At 37.2% G+C, this 17,071-nt stretch overlaps 1 protein-coding gene across 3 annotated transcripts in view; it reads left to right on the top strand.

Moving 5' to 3' along the window:
- The window catches only part of PARP8 (poly(ADP-ribose) polymerase family member 8), a 133,354-nt gene extending 131,290 nt beyond the window's left edge, over positions 1–2,064 (top strand). For all 3 annotated transcript variants that reach the window (XM_062599101.1, XM_062599099.1, XM_062599100.1), the window contains 2 exons: positions 1,139–1,223; positions 1,677–2,064. In XM_062599101.1, coding sequence (XP_062455085.1) covers positions 1,139–1,223; positions 1,677–1,779 — 188 coding nt within the window. In that variant the 3' untranslated portion in view covers positions 1,780–2,064. The remainder of the gene's footprint in view (positions 1–1,138; positions 1,224–1,676) is intronic.
- Positions 2,065–17,071: the final 15,007 nt, after the last annotated feature.

The raw sequence follows: 17,071 nt of genomic DNA, 5'->3' as shown, positions 1-17,071 counted from the left end.
AGATAGGTGATAGCAGATAGATCTTGCATATAGATGCAAGATTTTTCATCTATATCTTGTGTACATTTATTAATGAATTTATGATTTTTGTAAGAGTGAATTTCAAATATTCAGTAAAATACATTTTACCTCAGTACATAATCACTTCACTTTTCTGTGCAAGAAGGTGTTTAGGGAGGATGAATGAAATAGATTTGTAACCAGTGTAAATTACAGCAAATAAATGTTTGATAGCTGTTTTTTTTAAAAAAAAAAAGAAAGAAAGAAAGAAAGTGTAGAGTCAAAGATAACAGTTAATAGAAGACCTGATGTAAAAATTGAATACACATATATTCATGCTGGTGTTTAGGTGCATTTATAGAAATCTTTTCAAATATAGACTCATAGAAAAGCTTCTACCTGGCAAAAAAATAATTCTTTCATGTGTTGCTCTTATTCTACTTCTAAACACCCTATGATCAAATACATAGCTATTTTCTAAAAAGTAGGAGAATTGTTTGTGAGCTTCCTAATCCCCTTGATTCGTAACTATGCTTCCTGTTTTTTAGAAATATTTGTTAGTTTTCAAACCCCAAATCCCTGGTATCTCAGTTTCAGGCTTTTTTATTTCACATACCATTTTTTGCTCAGTTGTCATCAAACACAGAAAGCTCTGTGCCAAAGGCTGATTAATTGAAACAGGTCCTGTTTAACAGCCCTTTGTTCATTTAAAATCAGTTTTTAATAAACACACATTTTCATTTTTCTCGTTTAGTAGTCTCCAGAGCAGGTTTGGGGCCTTCAAAAAAACTCCATTTAAGTGAAGTGCCAAAAGACCATAAAAGCAGACTTGTGTTTAAAATCATTTCAGTGAACAACTGGCTCCCATACATCAAACATCTGTTTTCTTTTTTTTTTCTGGAAAATACATTGTTTTTCTTTCCTTTTTTTTTTTTTTTTTTTGGGGGGGGGGGGGGGAGGATCATCTCCCAGTTTGTACCAGCAGCCAACTCTGAGCTTTTACACCATGCCACAGACATGCACTGGAAAACTGGACATTTCCCAAAGGCTATTTGAAGTGTATAGAAGAGCAGTTATTTTTTAATGACATTTTCCAGGCACGTTTTCATTGCTCTGAAATTTATTTTTTCCCTAATAGTGATAACCTCATCCGATCTGCACAAACATGGAGAGATATGGGTAGTTCCCAACACTGATCACGTGTGTACAAGATTTTTCTTTGTGTAAGTACGACGCTTCTCTTACTAGGTCTTTCCTAGGCCTTTTTTCCCCCACGGTTTTCCCTCTGGACAATTCTAAATGAAGTAGGTAAAAGAAGTTTCTTCCTAACTCTTTAAAGAATCCTTTGGTTCCTAGTTTGTGCCTGTCCTTGCAGTTGCGAGGAGGCAGCCTGCCGCCAGCACAGCTCCCTTCTCTCTGAGCGGGTGCTTCAGCCTCCGGCTTTTTGATAAGGGGGGAATTGCTGCCGCCCTTCGCTCCCGGCAGCGTGGGATCTGCCTAGAGCGGCGGAGCGCAGCAGAGCGTTTTAACAGGAAACACGTTAATGTGTGGAATAAACACTCCTGACTATCGAGTGAAACAGAGGTAGTGTTGTGGGTTTTTTTTTTTTTTTTTTTTGGAAGATTAATAAAAAACTAATTAAATTTCATTTTCTGTACTTTTTTTTTTTTTTTTAGTTATGAAGATGGTCAAGTGGGTGATACAAGTATAAATACGCAGGAACCAAGCATTCATAAAGAGATTCTTCGAGTCATTGGCAATCAAACTGCTACTGGTTAAAAGGACCACTCTTATTTAATTGATGTGATTTGGAAGCCTTCCTCAGTCTCAAAGCTGGATTTTGAACTGAAGAAGATGCAAAAAAAATAATTTATTATTATTATTCTAAGCAAATTAACCCTTTGAATACTTACTGTTTTCTTACTTAGTATTTCTTATCTCATCAAAATACCTAAGATGGTATGAATTAGCAACTGTAGGGGTGCAAAGTCTACTAATATACGACAACTAATAATAATTAAACAGGCATTTGGGTTGCTCACAATAAACAGACTTTAAAAAGGAGTTTTGTGCTGATATTTTTATATTAAACTCTTCAATTGGAGGTTTTAGTACTGTATACTGGTATTTTAAATTTAGAATGACTGAATTATAATCAGCAGAGAAGATTTTATAGCGGAGAACCTGTGTTGTGCAGGATACTTTGCAATAAGTAAAATATTCTCATATTTAAACACAATAAAAAATTGTCTGGAACATGTAAATTAAAGAGATTGGTTACCTGCACTTATCTTTGATTCATTTTATTTTACACAGATACAGCTAGGATTTAGAGTCAAACATTAAAACAATAATACATTTTTGACTTAATCAGTGAAACCAAATGGAAAAGAATAATACTGATGGTGTATTTTTGGTCATCTTTATCCTCTCTGGAAAAAAGTATTTATTCATTAAATAGTTCAGTTACATTTTTTTAATTATACAAGCTCAGCAAAAAACTAGAAATCAAGAAGCTAAATCCTTTTTATAGATTTGTTTTGTACATATTAATTTTGCAATTTCCATTAACAAGGTTCTTTAATGTTTCTGCCTTAACTTTAGTAAGACTATTCTTATGGTTTAAATTAGCTACATATTTAAGTACTACCAGAATAGAGCATTTTTATGTTTGGGTTGATTGATAGTACATTAGAAAATACAAACAAATGTAAAATTTTACTGATTTCCGCTTGCTGAAATATTTTTATTAATTTGTTCCTAAGGCAAATTGAACTAATTCAAATCTCTGTTACCACCAAGTGAGCAGGATGGTAACACATGAAGGGGCCCAGTCCCTGACTCATAAAGTGTATCCTGTGCCCAGCTGAGCACCTTTGGCTCTCACATTTGCCACCTTGCAGGATCTCACCTTAAATAAGGAGAGCAGTTCAGCTTGCCCATCTGTACACTGTGCAAGCTCTCTCAAAAGGTAAAAATTGAGCAGTTGAGTTCATACCCTCAATTCTACGTTATGCTATTTTCATAATAGAGATCTTGAAGATAGCTAAGAAAATTAGCATTTCTTTCTTTTAGAAAGAACTGCGTTAGAGAAATAATTTTTGTACTTACTAGTGGTGGTGATTCCTTCTTTTTAGTCCAAGCTAGACTCTCCTTATTCCCTGTTGTAATTGAAATGCGGTGCAAGTAAAATAGTGTTATTGGGAGTAGAAGCATATACTTGGGAGATTTTTTTTTTTAGCATCTGAGGCTTATTTATTGATCAATTCCGGTTTCATGTCTGGACCTGTAAACCTGATTCTGTTTGCAAATCCTCCTTTTGCTCTTGAATTTCTTCTGACTTTCACCTCCATTTTGTGGACCCCCTGGTTTGGGAACCACTTCTCTAATTGTTCTCTTTTGTGTTGGGATACAGGTTAACTTCTTGAAACAAAGAGGATTCCTGAAATTAATATATATATTTCTATATTAGGACTGCACTAGATTGTGCTACTGCACGAAATTAGCATAATTCAGAAGCAGAGCTTCAAACTTGGAATTACAATCCCTCCATAGTTTGTCCTGCTGCAAGTGGCTGAATCAGAATGTCTTACAGAACATAGGAAAAAAAATTAGGAAGCAAGTCCACAAAGATATCCTACAGGGACTTATTGGGATGATTGTCCACCACTCTGAGTGGCCTCCTCAAAATTTAGGAGGAAAGAAAGATGACCATGAGAGAAGCCAGGTTAGCAGTCATCTGTCCCAAGCAGCAGGATCGCAACTGAAGCCTTTCAAGGAAGAAACCTGGAATATAGCTGTGATAGTGAGTCAGCCTTGGTTTGCATAGTGGTGTCATGGTACTGGCCATGTATGGAGTCACCAAAAGTACAAGAAGAAAATATATCTTTGCCATCTTTTAAGACTGCTCAGAAGATTGTTTTAAATAGCTCAGTGGGAGGAAGGGAAAGTGTGGAGGAAAGCAGAGCTCTGCAGTGTGTATGGGGACCTTGCTGTTGTAAGGTGCCCACTCAAGGGACTAGTTCTGAGGGGACTGACTGAAGCATAGCAGAGAAGGATGGTGGCAAAGAGTAAAAAGCATAAGGTGATGAGCACAGATGTTGCAAAACACTGAGACAACGCAAAACCTTTGAGGAAGAAGGGCAGTTCTGCAGTGTCAAGTGGTTTATTAGTAGGGAAAAATAAAAGGGATGAAGGATGCCAAAGTACTGACAGGCTGCATTAACAGCCTAGGTCTCATCCAGGTATGTGAAAGTTATGGATGGAAGGGGACAGGATTGGGAGGACAAAGCCACAGTGTGGGGCGAAGGCAGCCCACTGTTGAGGCACAGAGCCCTGGGGAGCCACGGGTGAAGGTGGGGCACAAAGAGCATCAGTTTACAAGGTGATGCTGGAGGGGTAGAGCGTGACTCTGGAAGCAGCTTATGTCTCCTGGCATTGGGGTGTAAGGAGCTCTGTTTATTCCCTCTGTATCTTTCCCTGTAGAAGTCCTCCTGTAAAGCTCCCTCTCTTTGGGAGAGGAGGGCAGGATCCCTAGGGAGTCGCAGGTGTGTTTCCTACTTTCCCTGCTGTGCCCACATCCATGGGACTGTGCCAACACTGTGACTGAAGGAAATGTGAAGGTTTTTGCTTTATTTGCTCTTAGCGTTGTGCAGTCACACAAGGGAGCATGCAGGCCTTAAGGAAAACACATGCTCTGGGATTATTAGTCTTAATTTGTGGGGTTTTCTTTCTCAGATTACCTGGTTTAAGAAGCAGATTGTCCTGATTGAAATCCTACTTACCTATAGAGGTATTGTTTTTAAAAAAAATCTCCTATGCATAAAGATCAGCTTTAAAAAAATATAAGGACCTGACCATGCAAGGTCCTGAGAGGCTAGGCCTTCTTAAAAAAACCCTGTTATTAGTGGAGCTGAAGAGCAATGAGCTCGTTGCAGAGTCGATCTCTCCATGAAAGTATGCTACTCTTCCTACCATCTTTATTTTCTTTACCTCTACCATGCACCTAATTGTATAGGAAGCTAAGTTAATTTCCTCCTGAGGATAAATATTTGTTCCAAGCTACTGCAGTCATGATCTACAGGTGCCAAAATCCATACAGTGATGCATCATCTGAGAGCTCATAAATCCATGGGAGTTGAGGGAATCCCGGACCGTATGGGATTGCATCCCACAGAAATCCTTCTACTTTTACCAACAGCAATTGATTTAAACTGAAATTCACTTGCTACACAGTAACTAAGTCACTTCTCTTTTTTTAGCTGAAATATTAACTGCAAACAACTTCTAAGTGTTACATTATCTGCAGGTGAAAATGATTCTTCAGACTGTTCCTTTAACAAAGTGTTTGTTCTCATTGTTATAGAAGGGTGAAGGGAAGGAGGAAGTCCTTTGAGGTTTTGTAACTCAGAAATGAATAGCTCTTCTATAGCAAACTTCAGAACTGAAGCAAATACTTGATCATGAAGAGCTGGAGTGAAAAAGCCTGAGGAGAAGGTTTTCTTTGAAGGATTTCTCCCTAGAAGTTTTATCTAAGGATGAGCATTGCATAATGTCAAATTCTTCCAAATGCTTACATTCACAGGGATTCCAGCGGATGAAAAATATAAGCGAGGGTCATCTGAACAAAGACCCTGTGTTATTTGTAAAGCGTTTCCCCTTTCTACTGTTCCTCTATGTAAGAGCAATCTTTGACACTCCCTCTGTAAAGATGCAGGCTTTTCACAGACAGCTTTTAATGACAGAGAGAAAACAGAGCCCTGGGCTCTATCACCTTCCTTGGTAGAAATCTCTGTGAGGCCACCTCTATCTAGCTGTAACCATGTCCAACATGGAGCAACCTGGAGCACTCCTGGGAAAACTTTCTAACTTCTTCCTGCATACTACATCAAATTACAAACCCACAGATATAAACAGTTTAATGGAAAAATTATTTTAAAACCTTACTGTTGCACCCTAATTATAAATTGCCATATATGTACTTCTGCGAGTATTTTAAACATTGAGAAAGGAATTAAAAAAAATAAACCTTTCTTGAAAATCAGACAAATGTTTAGCATTCAAGGGGTTAAGCAATATGGGTTATCTTCTTATATGATATGAATCAGTATAGCTCTATTTTCTTCAGCAGCGCTACACTGTATTGATCACCTGAGTCTTTAGCTCCGTATTACTTAACATAAATGGCCAATTTGTATAATATTCTGCTTAGTGTTTTACCAGAATTAGCCGATGACACTGGATTTGTTTATGCTTGTATTTTTCTCTAAAGCCCTTGAAAAACTGTTATTGATGCTGTGTAATTTTACTATTATAGCTGTCAGTACTAAAAATGAATCTGATGAATAATGCTAAGATTATGCTTTTGTTAATGCAAATCTATGACCATTTTCAAATGAAGTCTTTGTGCTTAGATCAAATGTGTTATGTTCATAAACCACTTCTTACTACAGAAATAATTATTGTACTTCCAACACTGATGAGTACAAAGTTCCTGAAAAGGAAAACTGAATGAAGAGATTCATGATATAAAAGGAAAATCTAAAAAACCCTAAACAAACATGGGAACAGTATCCAATTGCTTAAGCATTGTATTAGTTTAAATGGATTTCTTCTTGGCTCTAGAAAATGTAAGTCAAATAAAAAGAACCCTTTGCATGACTGACAGGGAGCTAACCATACAGAAGTAAAAGCACTCTGTAATCTTAGCATTTTCAAAACATATGGATTTTGTGTCTGATCCTGCATTATGCTGAACACCAATTGACGGTGCTGAGGGTTAGGCCCTGGAACAAATTAAGTGTCGTTTTTTATACGAGTCATTTCTCACTCCTATGGTAAGTTTTTTAATAGCTTCTGAAGCCCATTGCAAATGGGATCTCGCTAGATGTGGGCATCCGTGCGTCTCTAGATCCATACGCCAAGGTGGAATTTAGCAGGACTGAGCTTTTCTTTGCCGACTGCTGCAGAGCGAGCAGCAACCTTGTTGGGGAAGGCGACTGAGAGAAACAGCGGCAAAGGCGCCGGCGCCGGCGCGGGCTCGCGGAGCCGCCTCCGGCCATGCGCCGCCAGCGCCCGTCGGCCTTCGCGTCCGCTCCTCGGGCAGTTAGGGTCCCGCCGCGCTTTACGTGCTCGATGGAGGTGCCGATCCGACGTCCTGCTGAATTTCTTCGTTACAAACACTACCTCAAGGTGAAAGACAAGCCTGCTGACTAAATTATATAAGGGTTTTTTGTTTGAGGAGCAGTTAAAATACGTGCAAGACTAAAAATCATCCAAAAAGTATCTTGAGTCCAGTCTGTCAGGACAGTAATAATGATCAAATTTATTCCTTGTAGTGCTTGAGTGCAGGGAAACTTGTGCTTTGGAAGGGGATAAATTAGGAAAAAAAAAAAAAAAAGTGGAGTTTTTATGGAAGAAGGCTTTTTGGTGGGTTGAATTTCAGGATTTGGTTTGGAAACTTTAGATTTGAAAGCATCGAGCTCCTTTTTCTAACCTGGATGGAAGTCCTTTACCTGTGCTCACTAGCTGAAGCGACAGCTGCTGAGAACACCAAATGGAATAAAATACGTTGAGCTGTTGTTTAGCGTGACAAACTTAGTATTTTGATTGTTTTCTTCCTACTAAATGTTAGTCTGCCAACGGACAGCTGCAGTGTAAACTATCCATTACACTTTGCATTGGGGTTTTGTATGCAGTATGATACATTAGGTATAAGATTTTTGTAGGGGAAAAAAATTCAAGTAGATTTTAGATGAACATATCTAGTGTGTGAAAAAGCTGTTGAAGAATAGATTACATTAAACATTTACCAGCAAGTCAGTAAAAATAGACCTTATATATAGACTTTCAAAATAATTTAACATTATAAAAATAATTTTTAAATTTACCCAATATATACTATATCTTTGAATTTTAAAAAGCAGCCACTCCTTTATGTAAACATAAGAATATGCCTATGTTTCTTTTAATTCTACAGCCTTTTTTTCTCCAAATAAATTTATTAAATTTTGTGCACAAAATAGTACTGCAGCCTGTTATTGAGCCTATGGTGCCTTAGAGTTATTACAAATATTTAACAACATGTACATAATGTAAATACTGCCAAAAGATCACTAAGGCCAAATATTTTCTCTATTCACTTTTTACTGCACTTGCTTTCTATTGCTATTTAAGCCCCTTTTATCCAGCTTTGTAACAGTTATAACATTGTAGCCAATGTAAATGTTTACTTTCAATAAATCTGAATTTGTTCAACAAGTACTGTGCATTTGGGCACTATTGTGAGAACTTTGTTCCAAGTTAAAATATTCTTCTAAGAAGTAAACTGAGTCTGATACTATTTCTTGACTTTCACTGGTCTCAACAACATCTAAAGGTTATAAGTAAAACTGTTCTGCAATGATCTTTTTTCAAAAACACCTAAGTGAACAGAAAAAAACAGCTTTCCATGCAGTGTTTATCTGAATGGGTTTCACCACTGGTTCAAAATACAAATACCGGAAACAAAACAGTATTTAGCATGCTCAGCATCATATAAAATGTATCAGGATGTCACAAGTTGCATTTTATAACTGATTTTAAAGAATAAGTCGTTTGTCTTGTTTTTTTCCATAGAACTGGTTTTGTCATGAAAACACAGCAAATATATGAAGAACCATGTCATACTTAATGTAGGTATGTTTTAAGTATAAATGCACATCTGCAACTCATAAAATATGCAGACATTTGTGGAACTGCTTATTAATTCAGTGGTTGTACTATTTTTTCATTGCCTATGAGTGCATTTTATTTTTGAATCATATATGAGTGGTTATTAACTTGTACCTTTTTAAACTTTCAGCTTTTGCTTTGTAAAATGTATTATTTTATTATTGCAGACTTTGGGTTGGAAGTGAAAATAATACTATTATTTTGAATAATTTGCTGGTAAGTATTTTACACAAATATAAATATGAGATAGAGGAAAAAACATATCCTTGCTACCTGAAAAGATTGATATTGCTTTTGATTAGTATATACAGGCCAGAGTCTGAATTCTAAAATGCAAGAGAGATTCCTTATTTTGGGGAGCTTTGAGCTGGAACATGCTGTGACTTCCAAATGTGCAAAGCCAAGAATTAAATCAGTGGTGAAATCTCAGACTCTCAATAAAATCAGAACCCACAGAGGCACAAGATTTGTGCTAGCTTTGGCCTAACTATTACTCCTTTTTCAAGTCACTGCATATTAAAATCTCTCAATATGCATCAATTGTCAAGTTTCCAATAGGAAAGTGTATTCATACTGTATTCACCTGCTGAGCAGGTTAATGTGGGATACAAGAGATTTAGTTATAATCTAAACATTAATTGCCAGCAATGTAAATTATTGCAACAGAACAGGGCTGTGTTCAAATTCACACACTGCTTTTGTGACAGGAAGAGGAGCAGAACATCTTCGCAGAAGAGAGACTGTGGCTGTTGAGAAGAGCACGTGCTGTATTCATTAAAGTGTATTCACACTTGGCCAGCTTCCTTTTTCAAATAACAGTGCAGTGCAAGTTGCAGCAGATAATTTTACACAGGACACAAAGCTAGGGCCCCCTGCAAGAGGAATCTGTCCACCTGTAATACCGGGAGGATGCTTAAATAAGACTGCATAAGAGAACGAAGCCAATGGTAGCTGAGGCGCACATATTCGCGATGCTCCAGCTATCAGCACAATGAAAGTGCTCTAATGACTAAAGAAAAGAAATCTTAAAGAATGTAACAAGACTTACTTTAGGGCTCCATGCTTGAAAAAGCCTAGAATGAAATCAGGTGAAAAAAAGAGGAAAAATGTATGGAAAAAAAAAAATACTTAGTCAATTTTAAATTGGTGCTTTCTGTTAATCCATACAATAGCTCCCTCAGGATGATTTTCTTAAATGTGGCAAATGTTCAAGTTAGAGGGAAAGTTAGTGGGAGAGAAGTGCAATTCAACAAAAGGAAATTGAAGTGTCTGAACTGGGCATAAGACCCTATTAGTAGCAGCACTGATTGTAGCAAGGCCTAGTGCAAAACATCAACTACTGGATTTCATCCAGTTTCAGAAAACTGGCATTCTGCAAAATACTGAAGCTGTGGGAATAACACTAGCAGCAGGAACAGTGACTGCTGCCGAAGCGAGTCTCGAGAGATCGTGTCTGGAAAAAAATACAGGAACTCCTGGCTTAAGGTCTGTTCAACGAAAGCCAGAGCTTATCATCAGCAAAGCCATTCTGATTTGTAACTTTTAAAGAGAAAGCGTTCCATTGTTTGGGGAAAATGAGAGAGAAAAAAAAAAAAAAAAAGTTATTCAACCTGCTGTCCTGTAGCTGTATGGATCACTACTCAACTGGAGATCAGTCTATAGCATGTTTTGGGCAATGTCCCACTGTTCTTGCATGTAGCAGGCTGAAGTATTTAGTGCAGTAGCAGATTTCTTACAGATTCTCAGGTAGAATGAAGAATTGCTTACTTAGTTAACAAACCTTTGGATCCTCTTTCTTATATTTTACTTACATATTTTGATGGAGTCTGTAGAGGTAAAACAGTCCAGAAACAGAAAGATGTCTGATAATTTTCGTGTTGATTTTCAACTCTGATCATATTATTGTTCCCATGTGAGCTGCTAAAGAAACGATAGTTTGTGACTGGTTAAAAAAGTCATGCGTCCTCATTCTTTCTAGATAAACGGCTTGGGATTTGGGGATGTTTCTTGTCATAGTCATCTACAAAGGTTAATTCAGTATGAGAAAGTGTGAGGATGAGAGGAGAAAAAGACTCCCAATTAGTTTAAATATATATTTAAATATAAATATATAAGTATCTGTACGTATTCACATATGTGCATGTAAACAAAAACAGCTTTATTAGCTCAAGGACTAAGGATCGAGATAGCACTTTTTACAACAGACTTGACAAGTACAGTGTTACAAATACTGGTTTTTTAGCAAATACCTTATTTTAATTGCTTTTAGTAGGTCTGATTTACTGTCTTTTTGGCAATGCCATTTTGTGCTACAGACTTATAAATTCCTACCATGGGGAATTGCAAGAGGTCGCTCATGCTCTCATCTGGGTGTGTTGCCACTTAGCTGACATGTTGCTCTTGATGCAATATTCCATCTGTGTGAAATTGTGTTATTCCACTACTTGCCTCTTTACTTTCTTCTGCAAACTTAGATTTCATGCTTGCCATGCTAATCGGGAGGATGGAAATATCAAAAAGCTGAAATCTGATCTGTGATTGCTGAGCTGCTCCTACTTGTAACATTTTTCCCCCCCTCTTAGAAAGCATCCTGTTTCATGGCTATTGCTTGTGAAGGAAGTAGTTTCCCTTACTGCCCTATCTTTCAGTATTGCCCTTAAGTTGCTTCAGACGCTGAGTGCTTTGGACCTGCAGCATCTCTTTTTCAGCAGTATCTTTGCCAGTACCAGTAGCATTTGTCTCACTTGATGCCGTGATGACAAAAGTCCTTGGGTGGCTGCTAATAACTCGCTGAACCTGAGCTATGGCACTTGGCACCGCTTTATAAGAGGGATGGGCTAGGTTATCTTTTTGACTAGGATTTTGTTGTTGTTTTTTTTTAGTCTTGAGCAGTCTCTAAGTTACCAAGAGAGAGGAATCAAAGAGGGTGGGACCATTTTGCTGTTTGTGTTCTTCAATTACTTCTGCATAGCTGTATTACTTCTGTTCAACTATTTTGTGTAGCTATTAGCATAGCTATGTGATCTGAATTTCTAATCCGTTGAAGTTCTTTTCTTGTCACTCAATCTTTCACTCACACAGTTAGTCTTTAGAAAAACATTGAATATTAGCATTAAAATGAAAAACTGAAGATATTTCAATTAAAATGCAAAAATGTGCGGTCATGAACAATGAAAAAGTATTGTAATTATAATCTTGCAATATGAAAAGCATATATGCAAACCATTTACTTATACATGAGAGCAAGAATGTGTGGCTAAAAGAGTATGCAGAGAAGGATGCTTTAAAAAGCTAAGGAGTTTTATGTGTATACAATTTCCTCTCATAATTCCCTTTCATCTGAGAAATTGGCAGTGTAGGTTTAAAATACTCGGTAGTCATATTTCTGGCTACATCTTTAAAGAGGGTTCAGGTTGGACTGCTGGCCTTTCCTTCCCAGAGTCTTCCTTTCCTATGTTATTAAGAAAATTACTGGGGTCTTAGTTACTTTAAGGAATGATCTCCTAGATTAATAGGCTTGAACAGTTTCCATAAATTTATTCAAAATGAGCTTTTTCATCAATAAACTGTGACAGGCACTGGCTTGCTTTCTATGGAGATTTTTTTACATTCGTAAGCCTCAAGTCCATTTACTTTAATCAAACTTTTTCTTAGAGGAATGAAAGATCTGATGGCATGTGTGAATGAGCTATACTAGGAATAGGTCTTACTTATTTCTTTGTAAGTGGAATTTCCATGGCCAAGGCACATTGTGCTTTAGTGTAGCATAACAGTCTCTGAACGACTGCTTTTGTTTTTGGCTGCTATGGTACTATAGACACGATGGCTAATACTGAAAATGTTGGCAGTTTCATCCTAATTTTATCATCTGTAAATTCATATAATGCTGCTACATTCAGTGTAATGTGGGTTTTTCACAGTGTTATATGGTGTAAACTGTTTCTTTATATTGGCCACTTTGTGGCTCTATATTCACATATAGTCAATTCTTGCAAGTATGAATGCAAAGAAAGAAACAAAACTACAGTAAGGATGTGGTTCGTGGTCCATGATAACTTCTGAGCTGTGCCTGCAAAATGGGAGCAAATGCAGGATAAATTGTGCAAGGGATCATTTTAGCAGTTTTACAACTCATAGAATCATGTTCCATGCCCAGGAATGTCCTTGGGCTCTTCAATGTACCTGCATAGACATAAGCATCTTGGGCAAACTGAGGAGATTTGTTTTTCTAGACCTAGATCTTTGTCCACTCTGCAGTAGTATAGCTATTCCTTGGTGGAAGATTACATTTCTAAGGCAATGTTGTGCTCACTTTTCACCTTGTACAGTCTCCTGTGGGGAAAGCAAATGAAAAATGGATGAAGGATGCTATTATTTTGATTTGTAGCGTTATTTCTACATCCTGAGTAAGTACAAGTGATTCCACAGCATGTAAGTCAATTATGATTCAGACCTCTATAAACACTTTGATATCAACAATTAATTATCTTTATTTTCTTTACATATACAGGCATCCCTTTTAATTTTGATTGCAAATTGGTATTCTAATATAGGAAACTGAGAATCATTATATTATCTATATGAGAATTGTCTAAACTTGCAAGGACAGATGAGACAGTACAGCTCTGTCATGAACAGCAATTTATTCCACTGCTCTGCTGAACAGAGACTACTGAATCCTGTGGGTGGTTTTATAAGAAATATGAGTCAACATTCACTGGAAATTTTAGTCTCTGTGATCAAAACAGATTCAAACCCAAGCTTCTTGAGGTGAAAGGCTTGTGGTTTAACATATTCCATCCCACCAGCCCCCAAACACGGATTTGATTAAATACTTGCTCCTTTTTCTTTTCTTTTTTTTTTTCTTTTCTTTTTTTTCTTTTTTTTTTTCTTTTTTTAAACCAGAAACTTTCTCTGGGCAAATAACTCTAACCAAAAACTTTTCTAACTGTAAAAGCCATTGCCAGTTAATCATGGCTGTGTCAGTTTAAAGATGTGATTTCCACAACTTAGTCCTTTAGATTTATGATGCCCTCTATGATTTTTATTTTCCCCCACATTATGAATGCCTCATTTCTCTTGAGGGCCATAAAAACTTGAAAGGTATAGTAGCAATATGCAACACAGACTTCCTTGTACCCTCTTGCTGGTCTGCATAAAACCTGAATTGAGGTACTCATTTCCTGCAGTTATTAATCAACATAATGTGATCACTTGCTGAAAATCATGCTATAGTAGTTAGATACTTTTAAGGAGTTTTTGTTTGTTTTGTTTCAATCAGCCCCATCAGCAGTAAGTGAAATTTGTTCTTTTTTCAGCTGCTTCAAGCTCATCTCTATATGATTACTTTTAATTTGTTTAGGTCAGGATGTTGGGCCAACCACCTTGAGGATTGCTTAACTGAGGAAGTGATTTTACCTAAAAGACTGTTCCTACAGCCTTACTGCTTGACCAGAAGGCTGAGAAAAACTCAGAGAAAAGTGCTTTTATGAGTCGCCTTCTGCTGGGCACTGTTACTGGCCCAGCATCAGAACAGCTGGCTCTTCTACCAGTCGCGTTTGCTGCATTACCAGAGAAGTCACCAACACACATTTGATCATGGTTCACCTTCTCCTGTGTGAAAAAAAAATAATAATAATAAAAAAAAAGTGAACTGATGGACTGAAATAGAAAAATAGAAAGAATGTACAAACTCCCTGCTGGACTTACCAGTAATACATGAATACGTGATACTTTGGGGATATAACACTAGTGCTGCAGCAGCAAAAGCATAGCAGCCTGTGCTTTCAAACATTTCTTCCTTAGAAATGCTCTACTCACCTCAGCATAATCAGATTTGGACTCTTATCAAGAGTCCCAATCAAGAGGTGTGATATGTGTTCTTCCCTCTGTTCCAAGAAGTTTTTTTCATTGGTCTTCATATATTTCATGGCAGTGGTTCTCAGCTCATAACATATGCAAAGCCATGGCACAAAAATACAGAGCTCTGAAAGAAGATGAGGACAAGAGGGATATAATATATACCAAAAAGGACTGAGGGGAAAAAATGGGGGGAAGAAAAAGAAAAGAAAAAGAGAGAGAGAGAGAAAATGCATATTTCACAATACACAAAGTCTCATTTAGCTTGTAAAAGTAACTAGTGGGACTAAGTATTTTCTGGATTCTGTTGTTAGTTGCATGGGCAGAGAGGAGAGATTTCTTCCTTCAGCTGCCTAAGTGATACAGACAACGCGAAGCAGTCCCTGGTCGGGGGGAGGCTGGGGCTCGAGGCGGAGAACCCATCTCTTCAGCCTCGCACTGGGGCCTGTAAACCTAGGAGTCCCAACTGATATCACCTGACAGTAAAAAAAGACCAGGAGAGAGAGAAGCTAATCTGTGAAGATAAACCCACGATTTTAGGGAAAAAATTGAGTCTGGCCTGCAGAGAATGTGGGCAATGTGTTTTCTGCAAGCAGCAGCAGCGAATGCGTGAGTGGCAATAGTGACTTCAAGATAGCGTTTGGCTGATGAGAGATGTATGCAGAATGTTACGTGCCATAGTTTTTTCCATATAAATAATGATGCTATCTTTGTAGTTGACCTTTTCTCATAAAATGAACTCCAGTGAATTAAACTCATATGACTAACTTTTGCCCTTTCTTTGAGCTGTGTAAATATTCCAAATTGAGAATAAACTCATGAATGGAGAGAGATGTAAGGCTACCGGAATTCCCACGGGGGTGAGCAGTGAGGGTTTTTCCTAAAGCCAAAGTAGGAGACCAGTCATGTCAATGAAGGGGTGGGGAATGCCCCCACAACCTAGCCCATTCTTATGAGTGGAGCAGATACTAAATTTAATTATTTCAATCTCAGGATAAGAACAATAGACCCCAATCTCTTACTAGCACCTTTCCAAAAAACCTGGCACCATCTCTGTCAGTCTTAAAAAAAAGGAAATGAGCCGTGCTCAATTCTTTAACAGAATAGATATACACACCTACCGCCAGAGACAACGCGTTGTTCAGTACGACAGAAACACTGCCTGCGGCTCCCCAGCACGTGTCTGATCTCTGAAAAAGTGCCTTCTATTTCATTCTTTTTGATAGCTAATTTTAAGTGAATCCTTGCTCTGCACCTAGATTTGTGATGGCTTTTTACAGGGTCCGACTGCCTCTATACTTTGTACAGGATCATAGGCATTCTTGGTCTCACTCTTAAGATCCAGCTGTCTCACAGTCATTTTCATCCTTTCTAGTCTGTAATCTCAGCTTTTCCAGCCAGACCTGGTTAGAATTCCTAAAACTATCTAGGACCTGACATGTAGCCAGTAGAGAGGGGAATAATGATGGAATATAAAGGTGAAGCTCAAATTTTGAAGTCATTTATTTTCTTCTCTCTGTGTGGACTCATTTACGCTTTTATAATCAACTCAGACAAATATTTATTCCTACCACCTAAGTATTGTCTTTTTCTTGCTTTTTGAGGAATGATATATTTAAAACATAATTTTAACTTTGTTTTCTTGAAAGGTTGCAATATTTGTTAGCCACAGAGGTAATGGCAAAAATAAAAGCAATTAAATCAGTGTTCCTAGGTTTTGTTTATTTATTTATTTTTACCTCAGCAGTGGTGGTGAGATGTGCAACAGCAGCAGGTTTTTCCCAAATTTGCTGAGCTGCTGGATTAGATTTGATACTATTTCCTCTTCCTATTAGTGTAATTTTGTTCATTTGGCTCCATTTTTATTACTATGATGAATTATGTAAACTGATAATTATATCATTATCAGCTCTGCTGAGGCACCAAAAAGCCTTGTCAGATACAGCAGTTGGCTGTAGTTTGTGTGGCCAAAATACATTTAATGTTAAACACTTAAGCACAGGAGATTTTCAAGATCTATAAGCACTGAGGTCTAGATTTTTACTTTATAAATCTTGAGAGTGCTCATCAAGCATAAATGATTAATACACCTTCCTGACTTAAGAAGTATAAAATAAATTATATGTATGAATAACTTAATATTTATATTTTCTAGGAAATGAACTGCTCCAAAATAGTGTAACATTAATTCATCTTCTCTCAGCATTAACCTAGAGAGATTTGATTATCTTGGAATATGACATGATTCTTTTTTCATGTTCTTTCAGTACGAGAGTATGGACTTTTTACTTGAGATGTCATGCAGAAAAGGGCTGCAGGAGAATACCAGCTAAGATTCATGACATGGCTTATAACCCTGACATTTGATTTTAAATGGCTTACATTGTGAGAACATGCTTATTTCACAAGATTTTTATGTATTTTGTTTGGAAGGGACACCTAGAAATAATCTGTGAAAAATAAATAAAATTAACTAAATATATATTGTCGTGCCAGGAAT

This window comes from Rhea pennata, chromosome Z, assembly GCF_028389875.1.
Source record: "Rhea pennata isolate bPtePen1 chromosome Z, bPtePen1.pri, whole genome shotgun sequence".
NCBI lineage: Eukaryota > Metazoa > Chordata > Aves > Rheiformes > Rheidae > Rhea > Rhea pennata.
The sequence above is the reverse complement of the archived record's forward strand: the minus strand, read 5'-3'. Positions and strand labels throughout refer to the sequence as shown.